General features: G+C 39.9%; 1 protein-coding gene across 1 annotated transcript; it reads left to right on the top strand.

The window, feature by feature from the left end:
- The first annotated feature begins 424 nt into the window (after positions 1 to 424).
- si:dkey-12h9.6 (macoilin) lies at positions 425 to 18814 on the top strand. The gene is made up of 11 exons (XM_041865162.2): positions 425 to 659; positions 6877 to 7018; positions 7391 to 7517; positions 7924 to 8059; positions 8320 to 8498; positions 8824 to 9307; positions 9532 to 9690; positions 10899 to 11072; positions 13645 to 13771; positions 14913 to 15090; positions 17110 to 18814. Exons 1-11 carry the CDS (start codon positions 583 to 585, stop codon positions 17298 to 17300), a joined length of 1974 nt encoding a protein of 657 aa, XP_041721096.1. The 5' UTR covers positions 425 to 582; the 3' UTR covers positions 17301 to 18814.
- Positions 18815 to 20804: the final 1990 nt, after the last annotated feature.

Raw genomic sequence — 20804 nt, 5'->3', positions numbered from 1 at the left:
GTATGTTATTTATTTCTCTGTAACTTTCTCACTCATCATTATTCACGATTCACTAATGATTATCTGTAATCATGGTAGCATCCACATTAATGCAGAAGTGTTTAGAAACATATTATATTCTTATTTTCAATACAAGTGACTCCAAAATGACACAATACATAATTTACCATTCATTTCTATGCAAAAACACAGGTACAGGCCTACATGTAGTCTACACAGCTGGCCACAGCAAGGGTCCATGCTATCCGGAATCCTTGGTACTTCCCTACCTCATTTGAAGTTTACATTTAAAATGGTTAAGGTAAGGGTTAAGGTTAGGAGTAGGGGTTAAGGTTAGGGTTTAGTGTAGGGACGTCCCAATGATCCCGTATAGCAATCGTGTGCGTGCTGTCTCCATCGCGCGCTCGAGACGTCGAAGTACAGAACATGCGCACAGTAGCTTCCGCGGTGGAGTTTCATTCATACACAAAGCCTCAAAATATCAGGTTGTTGTTTTCTAACAAGGCCATCCACATTCGTTTTTTCCTACATTGATTGCCGCTTTTTGCGGTTTATTAGGGCACAAGGAATAGAAGCCATAAAATGAAGAAACGTTATGTGGACGCAAGCAAGCTACGGAAAATGAAAAAGATAAAAATTACGGAGGAGATATCTGAAAGGTATAGTGAGGTGACGCATCGACCGGATGCCGTTGCTTTTGTTGTTGCTAGGCTTTGTGTAATGCGCATCTTCGTCATTCTCACCTGATGTCTATTTTTATCACAATAATTGCTTCTTCACTTTAGCTTAGTCTTGGACGCTGTAGGATATGGAAAAGGACATTGTGGTTGCTAAATAGGCCTACAAACATTATAGCAGAGTCAACTTGAAAAAGAAGCCAATGCTACTTGATTTGGGTAGTTGTTACGGAAGGCTAGCCAACGCGAGATACGGACTATTTTATCATAGCCTACCATATGATGAGTTTTTGCGGGTTGTGCGCAGACACAATACATGATTCAGTCTATCTTCTCTCATTTGAAGGCTAACCATTAAATTATGCTACAATAATCAGAATTATTATTATTAAAAATTATTATTATTATTATATTTATTATTATTATTATTATTATTATTATTATTATTATTATTATTATTATTATTATGTGCTCTCACTTTTAATAGATATAGGCCTACTTAAACCTATTCATGCAATATTGGCTTACGACCAGGTAGCCATTTCAAGCATTTAATTACAGACAGACCCAATAGAGAATTCGCAATGTCCCCTTTGTGACGAGACAAAGCGCTGAGGAATGTTCAGTTTATGAATGCACTAACTGTAAGTTGCTCTGGATAAGCGCGTCTGCTAAAATGACTAAAATGTACATTTCAGTTGAGCTCTTTTGGTACCCAGTATCGCGGATGAAACGTTGTCATGGTTACCAAACAAAAAGGGGGCGATGTAAGGATGTATGGAGGTGTCGAGCGCACGAACAAAGGAGTTGTTCAAAACAAGACATGAGTGTAGCCTATAACGAGAGAATGTAGGCGTTATCTTATCCAAGTGTCTCGTTTCTCTAAGATGATAGCCTATAGAAAACTACGATATGTTCCCAAATGTAAAATAATGTCATGAATCATGATTTAGTGATTACAATATTTGCCTAATTGAGATGAATCCCTATATGAGTATGCGATCACCTAATTTAATGAAGCTTTATATGCATAAGACGGTTTATTATATTTAAGCAAGACTTCAAAATGTTTTTCACACCTTTTACATGAAAGTAACTTTGTCTTACAGTTGTGTGGTTTTCTGTTAGGAACAGTATCTTTCACAGTTTGTCAATATTCCTGCCAAATGCATTATAATAACGGGCTTAGGCCTATATCATGAGAAATAAGCTACATTTAGCTCTTCCAGTAGATAGAGATTTTTTTTAAAACCTTCAATCACAGATCATCAGCATGACATTTTTACCATTATTTCAATACAATTATAACACACACATTTTACATAAGAAGAGTTTATTTCCAAAAAGCTATATTCACCAATTTTTCACACGTGTTTGTCATCAGAAATTAATGCTTATGGGTACCAGTGTGTAAAATATTACTGTCCTCTTAGATGTGTATTATAATTGGTTTTGTTGCAAAACACTACACTGAGTATACAAAACATTAAGAACACCTGCTCTTTCCATGACATAGACTGACTAGGTGAATCCAGGTGAAAGCTATGATCCCTTATTGATGTCATTTGGTAAATCCACTTCAATCAGTGTAGATGAAGGGGAGGAGACGGGTTATTAAATGATTTTTAAGCCTTGAGACAATTGAGACATGGATTGTGTATGTGTGCCATTCAGAGGGTGAATGGACAAGACAAAATATTTAAGTGCCTTTGAACGGGGTATGGTAGTAGGTGCCAGGCGCACCATTTTGTGTCATGAACTGCAACGCTACTGGGTTTTTCATGCTCAACAGTTTCCCGTGCGTATCAAGAATGGTCCACCACCCAAAGGACATCCAGCCAACTTGACACAACTGTGGGAAGCATTGGAGTCAACATGGGCCAGCATCCCTGTGGAACGCTTTCTACACCTTGTAGAGTCCATGCCCTAACGAATTAAGGCTGTTCTGAGGGCAAAGGGGTGTGATGTTCCTAATGTTTGGTATACACAGTGTACAGTGCATTCGGAAAGAATTCAGACCTTTTGACTTTTTCCACATTTTATTACGTTACAGCCTTATTCTAAAATTGATTAAATACATGTTTTTCCTTATCAATCTACACACAATACCCCATAATGGCAAAGCGAAAATAGGTTTTTAGACATTTTTGCAAATGTATATATATATAATTTTAAAAATCTGAAACTCCTTATTGAAAATGTTGCAAGTTAATAAAAAAATAAAAAACAGAAACACCTTATTTACATAAGTATTCAGACCCTTTGCTATGAGACTCAAAATTGAGCATTCTGTTTCCATTGATCATCCTTGAGATGTTTCTACAACTTGATTGTAGTCCACCTGTGGTAAATTCAATTGATTGGACATGATTTGGAAAGGCACACACATTTTTACATTTACATTTGAGTCATTTAGCAGATGCTCTTATCCAGAGCGACTTACAGTTAGTGCATACATTTTTTTTTTTCATACTGGCCCCCCGTGGGAAACGAACCCACAACCCTGGCATTGCAAGCGCCATGCTCTACCAACTGAGCTACACGGGGCCCACACACCTGTCTATATAAGGTCCCACAGTTGACAGTGCATGTCAGAGCAAAAACCAAGCCATGAGGTTGAAGGAATTGTCCGTAGAGCTCCAAGACAGGATTGTGTTGAGGCACAGATCTGGGGAAGGGTACCAAAACATTTCTGCAGCAATGAAGATCCCCAAGAGCACAGTGGCCTCCATCATTCTTAAATGGAAGAAGTTTGGAACCACCAAGACTCTTCGTAGCCCTGGCCGCCAGGCCAAACTAAGCAATCGGGGGAGCAGGGCCTTGGTCAAGGAGGTGACCAAGAACCCGATGGTCCAGAGTTCCTCTGTGGAGATGGAAGAACCTTCCAGAAGGACAACCATCTCTGCAGCACTCCACCAATCAGGTCTTAATGGTAGAGTGGCCAGACGGAAGCCACTCCTCAGTAAAAGGCACATGACAGCCTGCTTGGAGTTTGCCAAAAGGCACCTAAAGGACTCTCAGACCATGAGAAACAAGATTCTCTGGTCTGATGAAACCAAGATTGAACTCTTTGGCCTGATTATCAAGCGTCACATCTGGAGGAAACCTGGCACCATCCCTATGGTGAAGCTTGGGGGTGGCAGCATCATGCTGTGGGAATGTTTTTCAGCGGCAGGGACTGGGAGACTAGTCAGGATCGAGGGAAAGATGAACGGAGCAAAGTACAGAGAGCTCCTTGATGAAAACCTGCTCCAGAGTGCTCAGGACCTCAGACTGGGGCGAAGGTTCACCTTCCAACAGGACAACGAGCCTAAGCACACAACCAAGACAACGCAGGAGTGGCTTCGGGACAAGTCTCTGAATGTCTTGAACCCGATGGAACATCTCTGGAGAGACCTGAAAATAGCTGTGCAGCGACGCTCCCCATCCAACCTGACAGAGCTTGAGAGGATCTGCAGAGAAGATTGGGAGAAACTTCCCAAATACAGGTTTGCCAAGCTTGTAGCATCCTACCCAAAAAGACTTGAGGCTGTAATTGCTGCCAAAGGTGCTTCAACAAAGTACTGAGTAAAGGGTCTGAATACTTATGTAAATGTGATATTTCAGTTTTATTTTATTTTATAAATTTGCAAAAATGTCTAAGAACCTGTTTTTGCTGTGACATTATGGGGTATTGTGTGTAGATTGATGAGGGAAAAAAACAATGTAATCAATTTTAGAATAAGACTGTAACGTAACAAAATGTGGAAAAAGTAAAGGGGTCTGAATTACATTTACATTGACATTTTAGTCATTTAGCAGACGCTCTTATCCAGAGCGACTTACAGTTAGTGAGTGCATACATTTTTCATAAATTTTTCTTTCCGAATGCACAGTGAGGGAAAAAAGTATTTGATCCCCTGCTGATTTTGTACGTTTGCCCACTGACAAAGAAATTATCAGTCTATAATTTTAATGGTAGGTTTATTTGAACAGTTTTTGAACAAAAAAATCCAGAAAATGTCAAAAATGTTATAAATTGATTTGCATTTTAATGAGGGAAATAAGTATTTGACCCCCTCTCAATCAGAAAGATATCTGGCTCCCAGGTGTCTTTTATAGAGGTAACGAGCTGAGATTAGGAGCACACTCTTAAAGGGAGTGCTCCTAATCACAGTTTGTTACCTGTATAAAAGACACCTGTCCACAGAAGCAATCAATCAATCAGATTCCAAACTCTCCACCATGGCCAAGACCAAAGAGCTCTCCAAGGATGTCAGGGACAAGATTGTAGACCTACACAAGGCTGGAATGGGCTACAAGACCATCGCCAAGCAGCTTGGTGAGAAGGTGACAACAGTTGGTGCGATTATTCGCAAATGGAAGAAACACAAAATAACTGTCAATCTCCCTCGGCCTGGGGCTCCATGCAAGATCTCACCTCGTGGAGTTGCAATGATCATGAGAACAGTGAGGAATCAGCCCAGAACTACACAGGAGGATATTGTCAATGATCTCAAGGCAGCTGGGACCACAGTCACCAAGAAAACAATTGGTAACACACTATGCCGTGAAGGACTGAAATCCTGCAGCGCCCGCAAGGTCCCCCTGCTCAAGAAAGCACATATACAGGCCCGTCTGAAGTTTGCCAATGAACATCTGAATGATTCAGAGGAGAACTGGTTGAAAGTGTTGTGGTCAAATGAGACCAAAATCGAGCTCTTTGGCATCAACTCAACTCGCCATGTTTGGAGGAGGAGGAATGCTGCCTATGACCCCAAGAACACCATCCCCACCGTCAAACATGGAGGTAACATTATGCTTTGGGGGTGTTTTTCTGCTAAGGTGACAGGACAACTTCACCGCATCAAAGGGACGATGGACGGGGCCATGTACCGTCAAATCTTGGGTGAGAACCTCCTTCCCTCAGCCACGGCATTGAAAATGGGTCGTGGATGGGTATTCCAGCATGACAATGACCCAAAACACACGGCCAAGGCAACAAAGGAGTGGCTCAAGAAGAAGCACATTAAGGTCCTGGAGTGGCCTAGCCAGTCTCCAGACCTTAATCCCATAGAAAATCTGTGGAGGGAGCTGAAGGTTCGAGTTGCCAAATGTCAGCCTCAAAACCTTAATGACTTGGAGAAGATCTGCAAAGAGGAGTGGGACAAAATCCCTCCTGAGATGTGTGCAAGCCTGGTGGCCAACTACAAGAAACGTCTGACCTCTGTGATTGCCAACAAGGGTTTTGCCACCAAGTACTAAGTCATGTTTTGCAGAGGGGTCAAATACTTATTTCCCTCATTAAAATGCAAATCAATTTATAACATTTTTGACATGCGTTTTTCTGGATTTTGTTGTTGTTATTCTGTCTCTCACAGTTGAAATAAACCTACCATTAAAATTATAGACTGATCATGTCTTTGTCAGTGGGCAAACGCACAAAATCAGCAGGGGATCATCTTTTTTCCCTCACTGTTTATCCATTGTTTAGCTGGAATGGAATATTCATATCCTGTATATCATATCAGTTCAACACATAAAAAATCTACCATCATGCTTTAGTGTTTGGTTAGAGTTAGGTCTGGTTCCAAATGGCACCCTATTCCCTTTACAGTGCACTACTTTTGACCAGAGCCCAGATCTCATATTACTGTACTGATTAATTTCATTAAATATATATATTTGTAAAATATGATGTCACAAATGTATCATTTGTACAGCTCGTTACAAAAAATGTAATTATTTGTCACATTTGACGGTGTAAAACCTTGCAGTGCTACCTTTTTGAGTGGGATATATCTGTTTTCTTCTACAAAATATGATTGTTTCATTTCATAGAGACAAACAATCTAGTGATAAGTTTCAAACAAATACATATCTGTCATTAAACAACCCAAATGCCATGATTAGATAGTGAAAAAACACACAAGTCTCTTTCCTAAGTTCTTTAAGTGAGCATGTAGCTCAGTTGGTAGAGCATGGCGTTTGCAACGCCAGGGTTGTGGGTTAAATTCCCACGGGGAGCCAGTATGAAAAAATATAAATTAATAATGTATGCACTCACTAACTGTAAGTCGCTCTGGATAAGAGCGTCTGCTAAATGACAAAAATTTAAATGTTTAAACAAAAAAAGCTAATTTACCAACATTTCTGAAAATGGATATATAGCGTTTTGGAATGAAACTCTTCATATCCTCCTCTTATGCCTGTTTTGCAGCGCTTACACCTTTCTGAAGTTTATGATCGTGTGGACTCTGGTGCTCCTGGCAGATTTTATACTGGAGTTTCGACTGGAATACCTGTGGCCCTGTTGGCTATTCTTCAGGAGTGCCTATAACACTTTCCACTGCCATGGGCTGGTGAGGACTTTATCAGTTAGGCTGTCCAAAATAGCACCCTATTCCCTGTAATATAGTGCACTACTTTTGACCAGAACCCTACTTTTCAACATAGGGCTCTGGTCAAAAGTAGTGCCCTATATTACAGGGAATAGAATGCTATTTGGGATGCACCCTGCCCTTTAATGGTCTTCTAGACAGAAGTCAATAACAGTAAAGTATTGAGATCAAGATATTGTAGAAAATAGTTTTAGGCCTTGCAACCTGTTATATAAATGTTATAAACCTGTTATATACTGCAGCCATTGTCTTCTTGTTCGAAACCCAAGCAGACAGAATAAAATGTAGCTGTCCAACGTAGCACCAACGTAATGCACTGTTTCTCTGTTGCAGGTTATTTGTGTGGTGTTTGTTTGTGTGACGTTCACCCTGGACATGTTATGTTTCATTTTTATTCCCCTCCACTGGTTGTTCTTCGCAGCCAGCACCTATGTCTTATTCAATTACATTTGGCACACAGGTAAGCATATCAAGCCTGTTTTACAGGGAAAAAATATGTATTGTATTGCCTAGCTGTGGAATGCCTTAGATAAGGATAATGTGGAATGTTATTTAATAGTTGTCTAACAAGTCACATGTTTCTGTAAAGAGTTTAAACAAACCATTCTGGAAATTTAGAAATCTGCCATTTATAATATAAATGATGAAAATTGACGGAATTGAAAGTTTCAACCTGTTACAGAGATTGGTTTGCTTCAACCCGTTACAGAGAAATGGAAGCGTGTTATGCTGTCACCTGATAGACTTACTGGTTTAATTTGTAAAAGCACAGTTCTGGTGGTAGCTACACTAGCTATAAACATAAGCTAGTATTTTCTCTTGGTAAGTTTTGATGTTTTTTATAATAATTTATTTCTTCTTCTCAGAGAAAGGCATCTGTATGTCGACGGTGTCCCTGTGGGTGTCCCTGTGGGTCCTGCTGGTGTACACGGACGCTTCGCTGAGGCTCAAAGATCTGAACAACTCCCACGCCAACCTGTCTCATCTCTTCGCCGCGCACTGGTAGGTCGATTGAACACAAAGCACTTCTCACCGTATATTCACCCTCGAGCAGAATCTTCCAAACAGACCCAGATTATACGCTGTAGATCCTTTCTAAATGCCAAGGATTTTCACAACCGCTTGAATTGAGTGGGTTTAAGCTAACGTCTTAAAATCGCAATGAATCACAAGTGGCGTACTCTGCATGTGTTTGTCATCATCACAGACAATAATGTAGGCCATTATTTTATATTTCTTTTCTCTCGCTCCCTCTCCCCCAGCATTGGCTACCCTGTTGTCTATCTGGGGTTCGACACCACCTGCTACTTCACCAGCATCTTCAAGCTGCGCACGCAGAAAGCTGTGCAGAGCGAGAACAACTTTCACATGCACCTCCTGGAACAGTCCCTACCTCCGGGCCTGCAGCTTTACCCCAAGAGCATCACAGACGGCAACGGCAGTAAGTGCAGCGGAGGTTGTGCCTGCTACTCATTCACTTCTGCACTGTTTTACACTGACTGTTATGAGATGATTCCCCAACGGTAGTACTACTTTGTTGGGTAAGGCAGTTGGTTTCAGGTTAAACCCTTTAGATGGTAGTGCAGTACATAGAGAAAATGGTGCCATTTGGGACGCATATAATGCCAAAGGAGGACATTATTAGTTAATGCTCCACTATAATGTCCCTGTGCGTGTAGGAAGCAGATAAATGTTACATCTCACTGTGAGTCCAATACTCTGTAGCTAGATATTGTCTTTGAAATATAGCCCTTTTCCTCCTGCAGACTCAAAGTGGAGGCCCAAACCTGAGTCCAGTCAGTACCAGTGTCAGAACGGTGCTGTGGCGTCTGACGAGAGACTCACCGTGGAATGCCTCCAGATCCACAGCGGAGTGGAGCGGGGAGGGACCGAGAGGGGTGTGGAGGAGACAACGCTGGGAGACTCAAACCCCCAGCCGCCCCAGTCCTCAAAACCCAGAGACCCCCCCACCAACGGTGTGACAAGAGGAGGGTCGCCGGAGTCCTCGGCCACCACCGAAAATCTACCTCAGGAGGAGCAAGGCGGCAAAGTCCTGCGGGCCGCCAAAGGCTCATCCTCCTCCCCCAAAGCACGCAGGACGTCCCCCGGCGCCGCTAACATCCCTTCACCTCCTCCCACTGGCAGGGCTGAAAGGAAGCAGAAGAATGGCTCCAAAACGGTCAGCCCCAATCGGCACGCTGCAGACAAGGGCCCCGCCGCGCCAAATCCTCACGCTGACCAGATCACTAAGTAGGGACACTCCGCCGCTGTTCACTTTGGTTTCATTGGCTTTGGAGATCTACAGAGAGATGTGCATGAGAGTACGAGTGTTACTTAATCAGCTCTCTTTCTCTCTTCTTACTCTTTGCCTCTCTCTCTACCGCCCTCTCTCTCCCCCCCTCTATCTCTTTCCCCCTCTCTCCTCTACCTCTCTCCACTCCCCTTTCTCCCTCCCCCTCTCCCCCATTTCCCAGGCTGGAGCAGGAGATGAGGAGGCTGAAGGGCGAGCTACAGGCCAGCAGACAGGGTGAGCAGGAGCTGCGCAGCCACGTCTGCAACCTGACCAACAGCGAGCACAGCCTGAGGCCCGAGGTGTCTCTGCTCAGGCAGAACAATGAGTTGCTCCAGAGCAAGTGAGTGATAACAGAGCATTTTATGGTCTTTTTTTTTTTACTCGCATCGTGGCCCTAGTGCCCTGTCAGTCTGCCATACACTGCTTTTGGCTCCCCCTGCTGGTTACTAGGCAAGTTGCCTAGCGGTTAGAGCATTGGGCCAGTAACCGAAAGGTTGCTGGTTCGAATACCTGAGCCGACAAGGTGAAACATCTGTAGATGTGCCCTTGAGCAAGGCACTTAACCCTAATTTGCTCCAGGGGTTCCGTACTGCTATGGCTGACCTTGTAAAACAACACATTTCACTGCACCTATCCGGTGGATGTGACAATAAAACATTTACTATTTATAATTATCATATGCACTGACACACTTTGTTTGAAACGTTATGTCACGTCCCCCCTGTACCCCAACACCCTCCACATACGGCACTATTTCACTGAGTATTTTACTCAAGCCAGGTTTGCACAAGTAAGCTATGTGGTGTAGTACTTTGATGCAAGAATATGATTATCCTGAAATGAAATAACTAACCATGTTAAAGATGCAGTCCAGGATCTTAAGCACTTACAAATTCGTAACATATTGTACACGTTGGAATTCGAAACATTTCATACGAATTGCCAAAAAAAACAGGACGGAACATATCATACAAAATGAATGACGTAGTACCCAATTGTGCAACATTGTCGGGGACCTGTTTTGGCTCGTGAGCACTACTTTCAACACTACTGGCTGAAATTATACAAAAGCTTTGGAGAATCACATTAAGTGCTACCGAAACCTTTTTCACATTTTGAACCTTCTAAGCAATTTACTGGGAATGGAATGTATTGATTCATATACACCAAGGCTGCATGCAAAACGGCACCTTATTGGGCCATAGGGCTCTGGTCAAAAGTAGTGCACTATGTAGGGAATAGGGTGCCATTTGGGATGCAGGCCTTTTTTCTAAGAGTGTAGGGTGGAGACAACTGTTTGCAGCTTTTAATATGATATCTGATGATCAATGCCAGTTGATGATGATCAATGTCAGTTACTACAAGTTTAGATAGATGGCCGCTAGACTAATTTACCAATCTAAAACATTTTAGCTGACATGGGCTAACGTGTGTGTGTGTGTGTGTGTGTGGGGGAGGGGGGAGGTTGATCCACAGGCCTACAAGAGGGGGCATGTGGCAGTTGCCCATCCCTGGTCTAGAACATTATGGTTTGACTCTGTGTTTCAGGATCTTGTCGCTGACCAAGACCAAGCAGAAAGACAAGCAGATCAGCGCCGTGCTAGAGAAGAAGACCAGAGCAGAGACAGAGGCCAGGCTCTCCATAGAGAAACAGCTGGCAGAACTCCAGGCTCACAAACTAGAGGAGGCGGCCATCTTAGCTCGTAGTAGTCTACCAAACAGGTATGGCACTCACTCTCTCACCTTCCGCCATTATTTTGTATTCAAATGCATATAAATGTATGACTTGTATGTAACGCAACAACCTTTACCCTCAGATGCTATTGAGCCTGCATCCCAAATGGCAACCTATTCCCTATGTAGTTCACTATTTTTGTTCAGGGCACATAGGACTATGGTCAGAAGTAGTGCACACTATATACAGTGCCTTCAGAAAGTATTCATACCCCTTGACTTATTCCACATTTTTGTTGTGTTACAGCCTGAATTCAAAATGGATTAAATAAAAAATAATCTCACCCATCTACACATAATACCCCATAATGGCAAATTGAAAACATGTTTTTAGAAATGTTTGCAAATGTATTGAAAATGAAATAGAGAAATTTAATTTACATAAGTATTCACACCCCTGAGTCAATACTTTGTAGAAGCACCTTTAGCAGCGATTACAGCTGTGAGTATTTCTGGGTAAGTCTCTTAAGAGCTTCCCACACCTGGATTGTGCAACATTTGCCCATTATTATTAAACAAATTCTTCAAGCTCTGTCAAATTGGTTGTTGATCATTGCTAGACAACCATTTTCAAGTCTTGTCATAGATTTTCAAGTAGATTTAAGTCAAAACTGTAACTCGGCCGCTCAGGAACATTCACTGTCTTCTTGGTAAGCAACTCCAGTGTATTAGATTATTGTCCTGTTGAAATGTGAACTCATCTCCCAGTGTCTGGTGATAGCAGACTGAACCAGGTTTTCCTCTAGGATTTTGCCATGGACTTTGCTCTATTCCGTTTCTTTTTTATCCTGAAAACTCCCCAGTCCTTAACGATTACAAGCATACCCATAACATGATGCAGCCATCACTATACTTGAAAATAGGGAGAGTGGTACTCAGTAATGTGTTGTATTGGATTTGCCCCAAATATAACACTTTGTATTCAGGACAAAAAGTGAATTGCTTTGCCACATTCTTTTGCTGTATTATTTTAGTGCCTTGTTGCAAACAGGATGCATGTTTTGGAATACAGTACAGGCTTCCTTCTTTTCACTCTGTCAATTAGGTTAGTATTGTGGAGTAACTACAATGTTGTTGACCCATCCTCAGTTTTCTTCTATCACAGCCATTAAACTCTGTAACTGTTTTAAAGTCACCATTGGCCTCATGGTGAAATCCCTGAGTGGTTTCCTTCCTCTCCAACAACTGAGTTAGGAAGGACGCCTGTATCTTTGTAGTGACTGGGTGTATTGATACACCATCCAAAGTGTAATTAATAACTTCACCATGCTCAAAGGCATATTCAATGTCTGTTTATTTTTATTTTTACCCATCTACCAATAGGTGTCCTTCTTTGCGAGGCATTGGAAAACCTCCCTGGTCTTTGTGGTTGAATCTGTGTTTGAAATTCACTGCTCGACCGAGGGACTTTACAGATAATTGTATTTGTGTGGGTACAGAGATGAGGTAGTCATTCAAAAATCATGTTAAACACTATTATTGCACACAGAGTGAGTCCATTCAACTTATTATGTGACTTGTTAAGCACATTTTTACTCCTGAAATGATTTAGGCTTGACATAACAAAGGGGTTGAATACTTATTGAGTCAAGACATTTCAGCTTTTAATTTTTAATTAATTTGTAAAAATTAAATCTCAATTTAATCCATTTGAAATTCAGGCAGTAATACAACAAAATGTGAAAAACGTCAAGGGGTGTGAATACTTTCTGAAGGCAGTGTATGAGTCTATGTTCCAGATCAGGGGTTCTCAAACTTCTCAAACTTTCTGGGGTCGAAGAAAATTCATCAGGGACAAAACACATAATCAAAACACAAATAATAGCATACAGAGTTATTCTATGATTTCGGTAGTGCATGGCCGGACAAACCAAGTTTCGGGTCCTGGGAAGGAACATTTTAAAGGCCTGCCTCTTGGTATCGGTGAGAACAGTTTTCAAGCTGAAATTACAGTGCATTTATGTATTGAGAAGTATTCAATACAAGAGGGTATTGAGTTGAAAAAAAAATAGAATTGGTGGAGACTGTGGATACCAATAACCCTGTGAGCCTCCCAGGTCCATGTTGCCCAGGGTTAAGAACATCAATTGTAGATTAATAATATTGCATTGTATTGTATTGCACCCTCTAAAGTTATTCGGATCGCTTGGCCAAAATTAATTTAATCTGTTGTTGTTAGTAATATTCATTAAAAAAAATGAAATGTATTTTTTTTTCGAGATCTGAACACAGACCTCCTGCAGTACCTCCGCAGACCCCCTGAGAACCCCTGCTCCAGATCATGCCTAATTTCACCAATACTTGCTTTCTTTCTTTTATTTGCTGTACTATTAACTTTCTTTTCATTGCAGCCTGTAACAACAATCATAGTAAAAAAGCATAATAATTAGTGAAGAATAATACAGATGGATTTCAAAATGCCTCCCAAAAAATGATAAAATCGCTTGCTGTCGATGATGTCATGTTTCTTTGTGTTTGGACTACCCCACCTCCCCAACCCCACCTCTCTGACCACCTGAAACAAAACATGTACTATTCTCTCTATTTTCCATCACACTAGGCAGGAACACTCTGTGACCCTAATGTTAAGGAAAAAGGAAAAAGATCTAGAGACAGAGTACAAACAACTGCAGCTGGAGAGTCAAGGGAAAGAGGGGCGTGTGATAGCTCTAGTGAATGAAGTGGAGGTAAAAAATAAATACTACTCTTTCACATTAGTGGGTTCCGTACGAATGTACGTGTCGAGGTTGTGAGTTTTCACGTCTTGCTCGTTGTTGAAGTGATACTCTGTTGTCTTGTGTTTTTGGATATGCCGTTTTGTAGAGTTGTGGCTTGTTGCAAGTGACTATCTGTGTCATTATTTGTGTTTGTGGATTTGAGTAGCAGGAAATGGTGTTTGGGCCAGTGCTTTGAGGACTTTCAGATCATCCGTTTTTTTGTGTTGGCCTGAACACAACGTACTGTAACGTGGGCACTTTGTCTTTGCATTGATCAATACTGTATTCTAACTGTATTCGTTCCACATATATTTTATATCTTGTCGTTTGTGATTATTGTTTTTTTGTGGTGACATATACTCCATGAAGCATGCAGACATTGCAGAGGCAGAAGCCAAGTCTTTCATAAAACATTGTACATCTTAAAGTGAATTCTTCATAGGTTACTAGTTAGTTATTTAGTAATACAACCCAATACAACTGTTACTCCCTCCACTTAACTTTAAAAACCAATTTTAACAAAAAACCCTGAATTTTAAAATAAATTATTCAGCTCACATTGTTTTTTGAATGGCTGGCCATCCACCAATCCACCATCACTGTTGGAAATGAATATTGTTGTCATGTGGTGCGTTGGTTCCCTAACTGGGGAAACTGGGTTTCTAATGAGGGCATTGCAATTCTTCAGCACACAAAAAGTAGTATAAAACAAAATAAATGCATTCTACAAGTTTGGGGAACCAAAGCACATCCTGTTAAAAGCAAGGAGTACCTCAGAATGACTGCTGGACCACCAGGGTCATGTTCAGTAGGACACATGGTTTAAAACGTTTTCAAACTGAAAACGAAACCAATCATTTCTTATTGGACAACTCCAGGCAGAACCACCCCGTTACACTCAGTTTTCTCCTGTTTCGTGCCTACTGAACACTGCCCAGTTAGTCCACACTCCTGTGTTAGCCTGGCATCCAAACTGAATTTGCTACGTTTCACCATCGTTTCGCTTTACAACAACAGTGAAACGTAGCAAAATCCATTTGGGTGCCAGCCAGTCTGCTTCTATGTAGCCCTGGGGCTATTGCGAGTTTCTCTCTCCTTGATCCCATCCCAGGCCCTTGGGAAGTATCGTTGTGTGGAACAGGAGGAACAGGACGTGCTGCTCTCCGCCTTGTCGGGCCTACAGGACAAGGCTCAGCACCTGGAGTACAACCTGAGCGCCGAGACGCGCATCAAACTGGACCTATTCTCAGCCCTGGGAGACGCCCGCAGGCAGCTGGAGATAGCACAAGGTCCCCCTCCCCATTTATGTTAAAGCTCTATCGAATTATGTTATAGTTCTATAGAATTATGTTATAGCTTTGTATAATTATGTTATAGCTCTATAGAATTATGTTATAGCTCTATAGAATTATGTTATAGCTCTATAGAATGTTATAGCTCTAAAGAATTATGTTATAGCTTTATAGAATTATGTTAGAGCTCTATAGAATTATGTTATAGCTCTAGAATTATGTTATAGATTTATAGAATTATGTTATAGATTTATAGAATTATGTTATGGATTTATAGAATTATGTTATAGCTCTATAGAATTATGTTATAGCTCTATAGAATTATGTTATAGCTCTATAGAATTATGTCATAGATTTATAGAATTATGTTATAGCTCTATAGAATTATATTAGAGCTCTATAGAATTATGTTATAGCTCTAGAATTATGTTATAGATTTATAGAATTATGTTATAGATTTATAGAATTATGTTATGGATTTATAGAATTATGTTATAGCTCTATAGAATTATGTTAGAGCTCTATAGAATTATGTTATAGCTTTATAGAAATATGTTATATCTCTATAGAATTATGTTATAGATTTATAGAATTATGTTATAGCTTTTATAGAATGTTATACCTATATAGAATTATGTTATAGCTTTATAGAATTATGTTATAGCTTTATAGAATTATGTTATAGATTTATAGAATTATGTTATAGCTTTATAGAATGTTATAGCTCTGTAGAATTATGTTAGAGCTCTATAGAATTATGTTATAGCTTTATAGAATGTTATAGCTTTATAGAATTATGTTATAGCTCTATAGAATTATGTTATAGCTCTATAGAATTATGTTATAGCTCTATAGAATTATGTTATAGCTCTATAGAATTATGTTATAGCTTTATAGAATTATGTTATAGCTCTATAGAATTATGTTATAGCTCTATAGAATGTTATAGCTCTATAGAATTATGTTATAGCTTTATAGAATTATGTTATAGCTTTATAGAATGTTATAGCTCTATAGAATTATGTTAGAGCTCTATAGAATTATGTTATAGCTCTATAGAATTGTTATAGATTTATAGAATTATAGAATTATGTTATAGCTTTATAGAATGTTATAGCTCTGTAGAATTATGTTATAGCTCTATAGAATTATGTTATAGATTTATAGAATTATGTTATAGCTTTATAGAATGTTATAGCTCTGAAGAATTATGTTAGAGCTCTATAGAATTATGTTAGAGCTCTATAGAATTATGTTATAGATTTATAGAATTATGTTATAGCTTTAAAGAATGTTATAGCGCTGTAGAATTATGTTAGAGCTCTATAGAATTATGTTAGAGCTCTATATAATTATGTTAGAGCTCTATAGAATTATGTTATAGCTCTATAGAATGTTATAGCTCTATAGAATTATGTTATAGCTCTATAGAATTATGTTATAGCTCTATAGAATTATGTTATAGCTTTATAGAATGTTAGAGCTCTATAGAATTATGTTACAGCTCTATAGAATTATGTTATAGCTCTGTAGAATTATGTTATAGCTCTATATAATTATGTTATAGCTTTATAGAATTATGTTATAGCTCTATATAATTATGTTATAGCTCTATAGAATTATGTTATAGCTGTATAGAATTATGTTATAGCGCTATATAATTATGTTATAGCTCTAGAATTATGTTATAGCTCTATAGAATTATGTTATAGCTCTATAGAATTATGTTATAGCTCTATAGAATTATGTTATAGCTCTATATAGCATTGCTTTAGCCGATTGCCAACATCAGTTATACGCGTGTAGCTTGAACTTTCGCTTAAATCGTGCATTGATATCAATGGAAGATTTGCTTGAATGTTCCCGTTATATGCCCAATTATTATGTGAGGATTTGGCATTGTAAGGAGAGTTTAGCTACAGTAATTCAGTGACTTCATAAATCATTATTATTATTTATTTGTGTCTATGACTCCTCCGTCGCTTATCGCGCCTCTACTGTACCTCTGTCCCACAGGAAAAGTACTCAAGCAGGATAAGGAGATTGGCGAGATGAAACGGAAGATCGCCGAGGTCATGGCCGTCAGTCCCGGCATGTCCTTCATGACGCCACGGCCCGCCGTACCGCAGTACCTCACCAAGTTCCTCAACTCAGAGCGCTATGTGCTCAACCCACGGGCGCTGATGTACCAGTGTCTTAAGAAATAAGAATCCATCACGGCCTGTTGAAAACATGCGGTAGACCATCTTAAGCATTCTCTATCTCCTAGAGGGACGGAGAGCACCCAAGAGACTTCCTGGATGTGGCGATGATATCACAGTGCTCAATGACATTCTCTGTCTCAAGGATTTGTATACAGTAGTTCTCACAAAACATAAACTGTCAGATGATTACCTTCTCAGTAATCCTCCATAAATCATTGGCGAGGTGAGAAACAAAATGCCTTTGTCTGCTTCGCAGGTGCTTAATTCACAAGGCACATATTCCTGTCTTTCCTCTGAAGAAGTATTTGAATTCAGAGGACTTGTGAGATTACTGATGCCGACGGTGATGTGTAAATGTGATGTCGAGCTCCCTTGGCTACAGTAAATATCACATTTCATAGGTGCTCGTCCGCTAGGACACTATTGGCTTTTCAATTCAGAATCATGGCACAATGAACCGTGTAATGTGATTTGGGTCGAGCAAGACTAGGTTGGAAGAGATTGGCTGGACTGTCTGAGCTCACCTTAGCAACTCTTTGTCCTTATATTGTTGTTTTGGGTTTCTCTCCTATTAATTTGCCTTATATTGACGGGCAACGTTTATTCAATGCATGTATTGCCAGTGGGCAAACCCCTGGCCTTGATTATCAACCTTTGGTTCCTTTGGACAGTGTCTCTTCAAGACAAAGGATGATCAGGTCACACCAGACCTGGGTTCAAATACTATTTGCAATAATTTCAAATGCTTTCTTGAGCTTGTCTGGGACAATGGAACCAATAGCTTAGTTGCTTCAAGTTCAAACCCAGACCATCTGGGTTTGAACTCTTCCAGACAGACTAAAGCAAACGCTAAATTATTTCAAAGATTTCAAATAGTATTTGAACCCAGATGTGGTTGAAACCACTACCATTTACCAGTCATGTTAAGTAATCGGAAAATTGATATTGTCTATAAAAGTTTGGCAGCGTTGTGAATAACATGGAATTTTGTGGACCAAAAATTGTGCAGCGATGTGCAAAAGTACCCGTAAATTGAATGTGCCTACACACATTACTTTCAAAATAGGAGGTAAAACACTATTTAATGTGAGACAGTAATGTGTTTGAATTGAAGTGATTTGTAATGTTTTTGAAACATTTTTTTACACACATAGACACACACACACACAATGTAAAGAAATTGAAAAAACACCCCGAATTGTTTTTCAAATTGATGAAAACTAATGAAGTTGATCTTACAATTTGTCTCTGTTAGATTTAGTGTTTACAGTTTTCTATCAAAACAATACTTTTTAGGCTTGATGTACTTTTCACATGGAAGTTTACTGCTTTAATTTGGTCAATCAATGTTTTTGTCAGCATGACACTGGCGTGTGTAATACAGGTCCATTTCTTTGGGCACAATGTCATTTGTGACTAAAGATTGTGCAGTACATACATATTATCGTTCAAGGGCTCCAGTTATTCTTCTTACAATTCTGATGAAACAGTTGATAATAAAAAAAATGTTTACCAGTTACCACTGAACTTGCTTTTTCTTAAGTTTTTCCTTAAGCATGAAATGAGCTTTGCAGAAAACCCCTGAATTAAGGTCTATGGAGACCAAAACGTTGATTATAAAGAGCCATTCCATCAGTGGAGCATCACCAGTTTGCTGGAGTTTCATTTCATTTGAGCAGGGTTGGAGTCAATTCCATTTTAAATTCTGGAAGTCAACTGAAATTCCAATACCAAATTATATGAAAAGATTTGGAATTTCAGTTTACGGACTGAACTGACTGAATTGGAATTGACCCTAACCTTGTGTGCAAGTCATCCATTTATCTATTCTTTACATTTTAGTCATTTAGCAGACGCTCTTATCCAGAGTGAGTTACAGTTAGTGAGTGCATAAATGTTTCTTCATACTGGCCCCCCGTGGGATTCAAACCCACAACCCTGGCGTTGCAAGCGCCATGCTCTACCAACTGAGCTACACAGGGCTTCAGCAGACATACATTCAATGGAAAACACTACTACATAAAATACATAGACAATCTAGGTCAACAGAAACCAGAAGGGAGACCAACAGGGCAGACACGTTTTTGAAGTGCTAAGTGTCGTGTTTATTTCAGGAAGTGGAATTAAAAAACAAGAGGAGAAAGGTGTTGCAGAGCCAGATACAGCAGGGGTAGGCAACCCTGTTCCTGGAATGCATTTACATTTTGTTCCAACTAGGCACCACACCCGACCAACTGAGCTAATTGATCAGTTCAGTGATTGCCTAAATTCAACACACCTGGTCTCCCAGTTTGGTTAAATTAAAAACAGGAAGTGCCTGCGGCCCTCCAAGACCAGGGTTTCCTACCCCTGAGACACAGCATTATGTCCAGCATGACATGCACTCTATAAGACCAATACCTTATTCCTGTAAATGAAAACAGACATTCTAAATCAAATCACATTTTATTGCCCATCGATGGATAGAGGCTGATTTCTACAACCCACCATAACTGGAACATTCTACGACCACTTATCAAACCCACACCCCTCCCTCCCCCTAACACATGCAAATCGGTCCATTGCTGGTCTAAACCATACCTAGGCAATAGTAGCTACTGTATTTGAAAGACGAGTTAAAACAACCAAAACAGTACATTAGTGCAAACTAGCAGCAAGTTGGCTCTCGACAGATACTAGGAACAGTGGTTGCTTTCGTGACTTCTTAGCGTATTCTGTGCTGCATCTGATTTCAAGCAGAACGTGTGCTTTCAGCGGATCAGTGAGACAGGGTCCTGTAACTCCCACACTGATACTACATGTACGTTATGACAATAAGTTATTCTCAGTTTAACACACAGGCCTTCTCCCACACCACATTCGTCGTTTAGTTTCTGTAAATAAAAAAATACCTTCCCTTCACAATGGTTGATAGAATAGGAATTTAGTGTTGTCAATTAGGGAGTGATAATTGTTAACTTGCGGACAGTTTAGTTTAAGGTATACAGAGTGCATTCAGTACATGTTATGAGTCAATATATAGTCAATTTATTTGTTAAGGAATGTAGACTATTGAGTTGTGAGAAAAGCCAATAGTCTTAAGTGTAAACCAGAGATCCTTATATGAATACTGTTTCACCGTGTCTGAAATGGCATCAAAACATACATTGGAGAAAATGTACCACCACTTTCGAACATTTGCAAAATAAAAACGTTACATTAAGAAACATCAGTCGAGTGACAAAGTTCCTTCTCATAGAATGATTCAAATTGACACGTGTATGTGGACCCCAGGAAGAGTAGCTTCTGCATGTGCAACAGCTAATGGGGATCCTAATAAACCACACAAAACTAAACTAAATATTCACTAAAAGAACCAACTGGCTCTGTGCTGAAAGTTCCTGATAGACCGTACTGATAAATAACTTATTAATCATCCCAACATTTGGACTGCAATCATCTCTCCCACTCACCACCTGAACTCCGGTGGATTGGGTAAAGGTGTCGTCATAACTACAGTTACATATC

The sequence above is a fragment of the Coregonus clupeaformis genome, chromosome 36 (assembly GCF_020615455.1).
Source record: "Coregonus clupeaformis isolate EN_2021a chromosome 36, ASM2061545v1, whole genome shotgun sequence".
In the NCBI taxonomy this organism is placed as follows: domain Eukaryota; kingdom Metazoa; phylum Chordata; class Actinopteri; order Salmoniformes; family Salmonidae; genus Coregonus; species Coregonus clupeaformis.
The sequence above is the reverse complement of the archived record's forward strand: the minus strand, read 5'-3'. Positions and strand labels throughout refer to the sequence as shown.